Genomic DNA, 10,636 nt, shown 5'->3' with positions numbered 1-10,636 from the left:
TGCCCAGATCCTGGGCAACGAGAGATGTTGCATTAGATCCTGCTGATTAATTCCTGATAGCCCTTGCTAGAGAACTGTGCGGGCACAGCAGAGCCTCCTAATCCTGTGCTCTGTAAATGGCATGGGACTGTGCCATGATTGTACTGCTCCTGCCCTCTCCTATAAAAGGCCATTTTTCTGTCAGGAACTGTGTTGCAGAAAGAACCACGATGGCTTTAGGTGGCAAAGAGTCAAGGACAAGCCTAAGCATAACGTGCTCTCTCATGCAGCTATGTCAGGCACGGCTGAGTTCAGCGGGCAAGGAAGGAAACCAAGACAGACTCTACAATGAATTATGGGGCTTCTACCGACACCTGTTGGCCAAACTCTAAAATATCCGCGGGTGATGGACACAGCTCCGCACCTCACAGGTCACTCTTCCCCTCTCTGTGGGACAATGAACCTTCCACTGGCCGGAAAGCAGAGGCAACTGCCACATGTCCTGTACTGAAGAGGAAGAAAGACAACGCCATTTACCAGTCATTTACTTGGATGTGGGATCAACATAACACATTATTAGAGTAAAAGTAACAGTCTGGGTTTATTGCTGGCTTATGGCCAGTTTAAAGTAGTATCAGTTGGTAATTCTTAGCACTTAGTGGGAAAAAACCCCTTGGAACAATTCTTCATTTTGAAATGCCGTATTTTGAAAGCCTGCACAGTATAGTTTAGTTAAAATATGGCAACTTGAATGGCAGGATCTACTGAAACACCGTGATGGCAAGGAATTAAGTAAACTAGGTATGACTGCTCCTATGAAAGATGTCAGAAAATATCTGGATTTTGGAACACTTCAGCGAATATTTTAACAAGATTTTCAGTGCATATATCGTGAGCAAACACACAGCTGCCCTACCTGTTAAGGCATTACTGTTAGTGCAGCAGAACAGTGAAAGGCCAAATGCAGATCTTGCCTAGGAAAGCCAGGCTGCTTTCCTGTCTGAAAAGTGCAGAAATTCAAGGGTGGAAAGCTACCCAAGCCAGAAAAAGAGAAGCCAATGTATCTGTAGATGACTGTATAAACCTTGCAAACCATTAACAGCATTGGCAGGGGTAGGAAATGTGAAATTGTTTTTGCATGGGGGAATTTGGTTGAGGTGGAGCAATGCAAGGCAAATTGGCCCTGAGGTTTACAAACATGCCCGCTTTTCTAGCTTAAAAGAGCCACAAATAACAGAGGAAGCTGAGGCATGGACAGCACACTTGGGCTTCAGCTGGTGTTGAGGGCTGCACCTCCCTGTGTTGCAGAGCCTGATGTGAGTGTGCTGCAGAGGCCAAAAGCTCTGGAGCACTGCAGCCCATGTGACACAGGGAGTATGCTCAGGAAAACTCCTTCCACTCCAGCTTGCTGGAAAATGTCCCCAGAGCTGAAGAACAGGTTATCCTGGTGCACTGCTCTTACGAATCTGATGTGCTTAGTTTACCCATTTGTTATTGAAATGCAACCTCTGTTGGTCTTGTGACTATTTACTGAGCCACTCAGTTTTGTAAACTTCTAGCTGGGTCTTCCTGGCATCCTTTAATTATTAAATAAAGTTCTCATTGAGCTGGCAGAATAAACAAAGAAGTGTTCCAAGGAGAAGTGTATCTTGCTACAAATTTCATTTTGTAAAACATCACGTTATTCTTTGTGGCCTCTAGAGCTCATACAAAATGTAAAGATTTTCCTTTTCCCCTTCTGTAATCAATAGAGTTGCTGCTGCTAAGTCTGTTATTCAGGTTATTGATTGCCAGTCATTCCTACCTGGACCTGTTTCCTGAAGATCCTTCAGGAAAGGAATATTAAGATATGAGGTTATCTGATGGTGTGAACATGCAGTTCTTCTGAGTCCTGGTACACGATCCCTTTTGCCTATTAACATGATGCAGGAGGAGCAAGCCTCTTACTTTCACATGAAAGGTTATGGAATTTATCACTGTAAATTGCTGGCAAAAAAATTAAGTTGAATACATAAATACAGTAAAGTGAAAAACAAATAAGATACCAACACAACAAGTGTAAGGAATGACAGAAAATATGTCTCAATGTTAGATGGCCCTTTTCCTTGCATCAGAGAACTGTTTGAAGACATGCATGTTTGGTAATGCCATTATTAAAAAAACTTGCTTACGGATCGCTTTTTGCCTTTGGGAAGAGTCAACACCAGGAAGTACTTTCAGAGTGATTCTGATTCCCCTCCTGGCCCAGCTAGGATTTATCGCTCTGCCTTTCAGTCCGGTACACTAAATGTGCAGAAATCCTTAACATAAAACCAGTTAGTTATAGGTGTCCTGTCACCACTTTTATCACTCCTGAAGTGCCTGGCTGCTACATCTTACACAGTTTAGGATGCAGTGGGAGACAAGAGAAATTTGCTCTGGGTCAGAAGTGCCTTTAGATAGTCATCTTAACTATCCAGGCTCTGCCAGCTGCTGAGGATTTGATGATACTCTGGTGACTGCTATTCTGCAGCTGCAGCACGATAGACTGCTGGATTAAAGTAATTAAACATTAAGATTCAAGGTGTTTAAGATGTATTTTTAGTTTTCAGTCAGATGTGTCCTAAAGCTTATCTATTGCCTCCCATCCACTGTAGGTCATGATAGTATAAACCCACTTGAATCTCTGCAGTGCAGTGTCCCACCAGCAGCACTAAGCCAACAGAGGGGAGGAAGATGCCCAAAGCCCTGAGCAGATGAAGCCCATTAGCACAGGATGTCTCAGTTTTAATAGGTCAAAAGTAACTCTTAAGAGTTGCAGTGGAGAATCTCCCTGAGATGCCCCTCAAGCATCAGATGTTAGCTGGGCAGCAGTCCAACACCTTTACATGTCACCTTTACATGTCATGTTTGCCTTGAAGAAACCAATTAGGGATTAATAGTGTACTCCTAAAGGCGCTGCTTACTTTAAATACTTCTTGACTTGCAGTTTCAGCATAATTAGCTGTTCATTTGTTTTACATTTCTGAGTCTCCTGTGTCTCTGCCATGCTACATCCCACATGCTAATCTCTCTTTCTGAGCAAGATAACAGGTACATGCTTTTCCCTCTAGTAGCATTTGGGTTGATTTTAGGTAACTTCAGTGTACAAAACAGAAGAACTACTTCCAAAAGGAGATGGTAGAGGTACCGATGTGTTCCACCAGCTTCACCAGTTCTTTCATTCTGCTGCTTCTTTCTGCAGTGCCTGATGCAGCACTGGGATCACTTCAATACCCAGCTGTTAATGGATGGACAGGCAGGCAGACCCCCAGCCTTGACCAAAATGGGGTACCTTTGCTGTGCTTCCTGCCAGCCTTCCTACAATGAATGCACCACTTGAGAAGGGATCATCTGCTCTGGGAGCAGCATGCCCACTGAATTACAAACATTCCAGGAAATTCTTGCTTCAGAGTACCCACTATACCCAGAGACAGTCTCAGATCTACTTGGTTGCTTCTAGACTTTACTTTCTTCTCATCCTAAGAGCCAGAAAATACAAGGTTAGAGGAGGGGAGCACAAGTGCAAGGCTGGATTACAGCTGGAAACATAGCTGCCTGATAGGAACAACTAGAAAACAAAACATTCCCTCAGGAAACAAAAAATTGCCTTCAGCTATCCTTTGTACAGGGATGTAAAAGACTAAATGCTGAGAAGTGTGTTCAATAAAAATACTCTCAAATACTTTGACATAGCTGGAATTACCTACAAGCTGTGCAGACTGTAGCACTGTCGCTGAACCCTGCTGACAATCCCCATACTTGTTTCAGCCATCCTGTGCCAGCAATGCTCTCCCAGGACCTACATGAAGATATTAATAGCAATTAATCTCACAGAAGCCTGGTGCTAATCTTAACTCATGGTAGTGGTGAGCTTTGCAGTCTCACCCTACCTCTGTTCGGCATGGATGCGCTCTTACCAGGCTTTATTTATTTTCAGTTAACACAATTCTGGGAAACGCTTTCCTGCGCCCTCTGCTGGTTTTCCAAGGCACCCATTTTCACCAGATTATTACAACTTCCTGTAAAATACCAGTAGGTTCCCATACCTCTCTTCGATTTCCTTCTGACTAAACCGCAGCAAGATATATAGGACAGAATCACAGGTGCAAATTATACCAGTTACTTCCTTCTGCTTCCCTGTGACCAGAAAAATGACTACCGATTTTCATGTTTACTTACTGGTATCCTGTCTGAACTAGACCGTTCAGGAAATTCAGGCAATCCCCATCTTTTCATAAACTGCAGGCTTCTTTGAGCAAGTCTGCACAGAGAACAGGAGATTCCTTTGGCTCCCTTTCGTGTTGAGGAGAGTGGCAAACTCCATGCACCTTCAGCCTGAACCTTATGGCCCCAAAGTAATTTGTCAGTGGATCAATTATGTCCCTGTATTTCTGCCTTCACTGGCAAGACTCCTTAAACACCACTAAGATTTTAGCAATTGTACTAGGTTATTCCCAAGACTCTTCCAGAATAATTCTTTAGTCCTTAATGTAAGTTTTGTATATTCCATGAGTGTTTTCTAAAAGCTCAAGACTGCATACTGCTCTGATGCTCACTGGTGACATATTCTGGTATTCAAAGCCAGTTCTGCAGGTTTCGATATTTAGGTTAGTAAGTCTTAACCCTTCTATTTCTGCATTTTTGTGGCATTTTATTTTGCCCTATGTGTAAAGGCAATCTAACTTATCCATAAACATAAGACCTTTAATAGTATTCTCTAACTTCAAAGAAAACTGTATGAGCAGTTCCCCATGGCCAGATGTTGAGACTTGTCAAATACAAGCAGGGAGGGTATACCCTCAGTGCTAGAAATCCATACCATAATCACAGGCTGGGCCAGGTCACAACTGGAATAAGGGATATGGCATCTAAAGAATCATAGCTTGAGTCACATAGCTGATACCAGGCATCTCACTCCCAACTTTGAGAATGAATAACCCAGAGTGAACCCTCTAGAATAATTTCAAATTATGTGCGCTAGATCCAGCTAGGGATATAAAATGGCAATAACTCTACCTTGTCAGGAAAAAGGAGGTACTCATTAATTTAACCAGCTTTAGTTTAAGGTTTTGGATGTGAACACAGCCTTTCTTGAAAATTCTCTCTGCTCTGGTTTTCCCTTTGCTCAAACCTGCACCTATTTTAAATGTATTAGCCAGTTTACTTACTAAATGCTGTGCCAAACCTGTAGCCTCCATTACTGCTCAAGCTTGCTCCTTCTCAGAAAAAGCAGGAACAGCAAAAAAACTTCCAAGGCAGTAGGAAAAAAACCAAAAAAACCAAAAACGACTAATATGCAAAACACCAGACAAATCCACAAAACAAAAACCCCCACACAGCATGCACCTCCACTGTGAAATTATCACTTTCGTAAGAGTCCCATAAACACACTGCTCTCTTCGAAGTGCTGACATGACAAAGGGGCTGCTTCTTCTGAACGTACCTCTTAGGGAGACTAGAGAACTGCTTCAAGAAGTTGATGCCTTAGGTTTTAACTTTTATATTTTTGAAATCCTGTACTGCCTAGTATGTAACTGAAGTTTTGTGTGGCCTGTTAGCTGCTGTTCTCTCATGCTGGTTAGACATAACAAGCTTTATGGGTTGCTTTTCAAAGACACCAGGCTCCAAAATGTGTAAACTAAAGCCTAGAGAAGGGGGGGCAAACTTGGGGTAATTACATCATTAACCAAAGTTATAATTGGAGAATTAGCCCTGATATGTAAATGGACCAAACATAGAAAAGTGTGAAGAACCCGTGACCCAGGGTCCACCTTGGGTGTAGCCTTTTGACTGCCCAGCATGTACCTTTGAAGGCCCTTCAAATAAATACCTCCTTTTATTCTCTTACTCTTGTCTAGTCTCTGTTTTTAGGTGGCCACCTCAAGGTATCAAAATCAAAATACAGTGTTAGCAGACAAAGTCTCTCCCTACTATCCTCAGTGATACCACGCACACTCCATTCACAAGAAAGAAAACTTGTATCAAAGTCATGCCAGTGAAAGCCACTACTCGGGAATCCAGCAATTCTAAATGCAGAAGTGAAACCTGGCTGTAGCCAGCTGCCTTCCCAATGAACTGTCAGGCAAGGAAACAGCCATGTTCCTGTGGCACATGCTCAGCGTCCAGCACACTACGACTCAGGGCGTCACAAACCAGCCCACAGCTCTGTGTGGAAGTGCCCACCTCCTTACAGGAAGGTCAGAACTGGTAAAGTCATGGAAATCTTTAATGTCTACACCAGCAGGACCAACACAGCACTGCTTCCTCAGCTCTTTAACACACAGCTTTTCTCTGCACCAGCCTGTTCTAGCTAACACCTGTCTTGGGTCACTGCACGATGGTAACCAAACACCAGTACTCAGTGGGAACAACAAAAGCCGTCATCTTCCAAGTTTTATGCGGGAAATCTGAAATTTTGATTGACACTCATCTAAATGTTATGATAATTTTGAGCACTTTTTAGAAAATGAGAATTTATTAAGTTCAACGTAAAACAACTACACTGCAAATTATTAATCCAGCCCCGAGCTGGAGCATTAGGCAAGTACAGTCAGCTTCTGAGGACAGTATTAATCCTGGAGTTACGTTTTCCATCAGTGCATTTCTTCAAACAATTACTTAACCTTCCATGAATCTCTGCTCTCAAATTTTCACCTCACTAGTGTCAGCTAGAACTCCAAAACACCCAGCTAATATGTCTGGCACAACTGAAAACATCCAATACACTCCATCTGAAGCACTTAGATCTAGGGTCTTCTCTTGGCCTCAACCAGTTTGTAGATGTAAACTGCCCCCCAGAAATGGGCTGCACGACTCTACATGTACCTTCAGGCATAGCCATGACTACTCTGCCACACATTCCACTGATGATATTTTATTTTTAAGTTAGGCCCATCATTATTTCAGAAGAGACAAGCTTCCTCCTGTTCTTCTTTTTACCGACAAAGGCACACCAGCAAACACATCAGCCTTTGACAGGTACCAGGTCCATTTTAATAAGATAATCTGCAACCCAGAAATCATTAAATCCCCCTTCCCATAACCAGTTGTAGGCAGCTCTCTTGGGAACTCAGAATCTGACTTGCATCCGGAAATGCATCTGCTTTGTAGCATTGTTGCTCATTCCTGTCTTGAGCATCCACTTTGACTTCATCCTCTGCAGGTACTGCATGTCACGCTGCTGAGCAGAGATGGCCCCTGCAGGGAGAGAGAAGGAAGAGAGAGGGATCAATGTCTGCCACCTTACTTACAACTTGTATGCAAACCAGCTGATCTGCCCACGCACTTCAGCAGGTACCTGTAGGTTTTCCTTGCCACACTAGCACTCTTCTTTCCACTTTTCTCTGGGGAAAGGCCAGTTCCCTCTACAAATACCCATGACTGTGATTAAGGCAAAAGGTTGTTTTGCATTCCAAGCGTGATTCTTATATTTTTAAAGTGGATATGGATCACACCATTGTTCCCCAACCAGAAAAGTATTCTGTCAAAGCATGACTTATGTTACATTATTAAATACCAAGAGTAGTGGCTTAGACAGGCAGAATCCAAGAAATCTCAGGAAGTCACCAAATATCACAATGGAATGAAAAGCTTGCACAGAAGCTGCACTGCATTTTAGAAACAAGCTCCCTGTATCTGCTGGGATGTCAGGAATTAAAATGAACCAAGTGGAAGACAAACTACCGCATAAACCCCACGTGTAAAGCAAAGTCGACCTCTGGAAGAGTAGAGTGCTGACATCCCAGAGCCCTCTCCTCTGCAAAGCCCTCCTGTTGTCACTCACCTGCCTGCCCCGTCCAGCCCAAGGCTCGGTACTGCTGCAGCACCCGGCCCACGGCTTTCTTGTTCTTGGCAACAGCCACGGCTCTCGTCACACCAAAGCGCTGCTTGTAGTACCTCATCAAGGACCGGTGACCCACTCTGGCACCTGCTCACAGGAGGGGACAGCTTAGGACCCATCATGAAACAGCTTCTGAAATGGAGTACTCGAGCACGTTGTGAAAACTATGGAAACCCCTACGCTGAGAAATGCTTTTAAAAGGTCCAGAACCTTAAAAATTTTAGGACTATTAGGAACTCAATGTAATTACTGTAAGAGCTACTTGAAAAAACACAAAATGTGCTGTTGTTCAAGAGGGCCTTCGCTCAGATAACAAACAGGCAGTTATCAGAAAATAAAATTTTAATTAGTGGAATGAGAAGAGAGGCAATGCTGTTTCAATGAAAGGGCTGAGGTCCCCTCATACAAAACCACCAAACAAACAAAAAAAAGCAAGTGAGAGTGCCAAATGCTAAACTAGAAAAAGGCCATTTAAATAAATTAATTTACTCAATTAGTTTACTGAGTTAAGTATGAGCTGGCTCTCTACAAAAAAACCCCAACACCAGATAACCTAAGTTATAGCCTCTCCAAGTTGCACACAAATATGGAAACTCTTGGAGTATACCATGAGAGTCACATGACAAGGAAGAGGTAAAATGGGCAAAGCAACCCACTGCCCCAGTCCACATATCCACCAATGCTGAAGAAGCTGAACTACTTGGCAGTGACAGTAATAGAAGGTGAGGACATAACCCCGAAGACACTTAAATGCAGAACTACCTTCTCCCTTCCCAAAGGAAAACACAACAATGGCCTGTGCTGCATGTATTGGAGGCACATATGAAGTGCAGAGAAATTATGTTGTAACACAAACCCTGTACCTACCTGAAGGCAGGATCAGCTCCATGGTGTCATCATCATAATCCAACTCTTTCTCTGCTGGGCGCTTTCCAGGACCCTCCATATCTTTCCCATCCTCATGATCAGGGTAACTGCTCCTGTGGAAGAGCAGCAGTACATGGTTTGTACATGGAGAGCAACCACAGCTATCCAGACACACTAGGCACAGCTACAGCAAAGTACAAGCATTGTCACGTTTCACCTGCCTTGGTCTGAGACTTCCTCCCAGCAGCACTCTGCCCTGAAGAGAGCCTGGAGACAAGGAACCCCTTTCCTCCACCCTGTTCTGCAACTCAGCACAGCTCTGCTGCTGCACTCTTAACAGTGACTTACGGTGAAAAGCCACCACAGTGCAGGCCACCAGCTCTGCACAGCTACTGAATAAGTGCTCCCAGAAGCTCCACCTGTCACCATAATAGGAGGTATTTCTAACCAAAATGAACACAGCTTAGGATAAGCTGTAAGAAGTCCAACAAGAGGCCTCTAAGTCACAGCAGACCTGCTCAACTCCAGCTACCCAACAAAAATTATGTAAGAAACCCCACAGTAGGTGTTAAGTCCACAATTTGCCTAAAAGGTAATGGGAAAGACAGTTATGTCCTTTTATGGCCTTTGCTGGTGCACTGAAATCTAAATTCAGTAACAGCAAACCTACAGAAGAGAACTCAAAATATACTTTGATGTAGGACTGGTAATAATGGTCACAGAAGACAACCAATCACGTTGTTACGCATACCTAAAAGAGTGGGGAACCAGCACTGCAAAGTAAGTACTGGAACACAAAACACCACTAAATTTAAGAATGAGTAATAGTTTCTGATGCAATATTTAACTGTCCTTTTGTCTGTCCCCACCTGTGTCCCACTCGAAGAGAAATGTCCTCACCTAAAATCATAGAAATCCGCAAATTCCAGGGCAGCATCTCCATCTGTGAAGAGTTTGCAGTGGCTTTTATCATTCATGTGAGCCTGGACTGCTTCTGTAGAGTAGAAGGATTTCCCCTTTTCATTGCACCAGATGCAGATTTTTCCAATGCCAACTTTCTCTCCTGCAGAAAACATTGGCACTTCTATTGGTCTGAACAAAATCTCCCTGGTCAGCAATTAACATTTCTGTGACAAAGCCTTCCCAGCTTGCAGGCAGAGAGACTGAAGAGGAGCCTTGAGCCCTTAATTTCCAGGCTAGCCCTGCTATTCCTATGCTTTGACCATATGGCCCCATCAGGGACATGTCTGTGCATTTAAAGATGTCTTGTGACAAGGTATGGGTCATCCAGTATTCTCAATAATACATTTTGCACTTTCAATACATTTTTCTATCTAATACTCCAAAATTATTTTATTCTCATCATTACTTTTAGACTTGAAGGAAGACACATTTTTCTTCCTAGCTTTTAGCTCTCCCAAAAGCACTGTAAACCAGAGACAAATACTTGTGACTCACTGGCAGGACAACACAGTTCATATACATGCTTCAGCAACAGAATTTTGTCCCAAATTTCACATTATCTGAACAACTTTCTCAACATCAGAAAACTATGTGAGACTTACACGGTACATGACCATGTTTGCTCAGCCAAGTTTTCTCTCATTCTCCCTGGAAAGCCTGTGGTCCTGCTCATGATCAAAATACTGACAGCACTCAGACAAAAAAAAAAGCAACACAAACCAAACCATTTGATGTCATATCCAAATGAAAATAAGCATTATCAGAATATAATTATCCTGATAAAAAAATTAGAGAACATTTAGTCATACCAAGATACTTGATTAGTCCTCTGAGATCCACAAGGTACTCTATGTCTGGAATAAAGAAGCTGTGGATTTTTGTCATATGTGCCACATTTTTTGTGAGAGATCTTGAGTGATGGGGACAGAACAAGCAGTCTGTGACTGGTATGGCACCGACAGCAGG

General features: G+C 43.1%; 1 protein-coding gene across 1 annotated transcript in view; it reads right to left on the bottom strand.

Annotated features, from left to right (window-relative positions):
• Positions 1 to 6,858: 6,858 nt before the first annotated feature.
• ZNF622 (zinc finger protein 622) overlaps positions 6,859 to 10,636 on the bottom strand; it is a 7,850-nt gene continuing 4,072 nt past the window's right edge. The window contains exons 4-8 of the mRNA XM_008637188.2: positions 10,480 to 10,636; positions 9,608 to 9,770; positions 8,708 to 8,820; positions 7,784 to 7,927; positions 6,859 to 7,197 (exon numbers count right to left, since the gene is read on the bottom strand). Of these exons, the coding sequence (XP_008635410.1) occupies positions 7,070 to 7,197; positions 7,784 to 7,927; positions 8,708 to 8,820; positions 9,608 to 9,770; positions 10,480 to 10,636 (705 nt within the window). The 3' untranslated portion in view covers positions 6,859 to 7,069. The remainder of the gene's footprint in view (positions 7,198 to 7,783; positions 7,928 to 8,707; positions 8,821 to 9,607; positions 9,771 to 10,479) is intronic.

This window comes from Corvus brachyrhynchos, unplaced genomic scaffold (assembly GCF_000691975.1).
Source record: "Corvus brachyrhynchos isolate BGI_N302 unplaced genomic scaffold, ASM69197v1 scaffold23, whole genome shotgun sequence".
Lineage (NCBI taxonomy): Eukaryota > Metazoa > Chordata > Aves > Passeriformes > Corvidae > Corvus > Corvus brachyrhynchos.
Note: the sequence above shows the minus strand (reverse complement) of the source record. Positions and strands in the feature narration are given on the sequence as shown.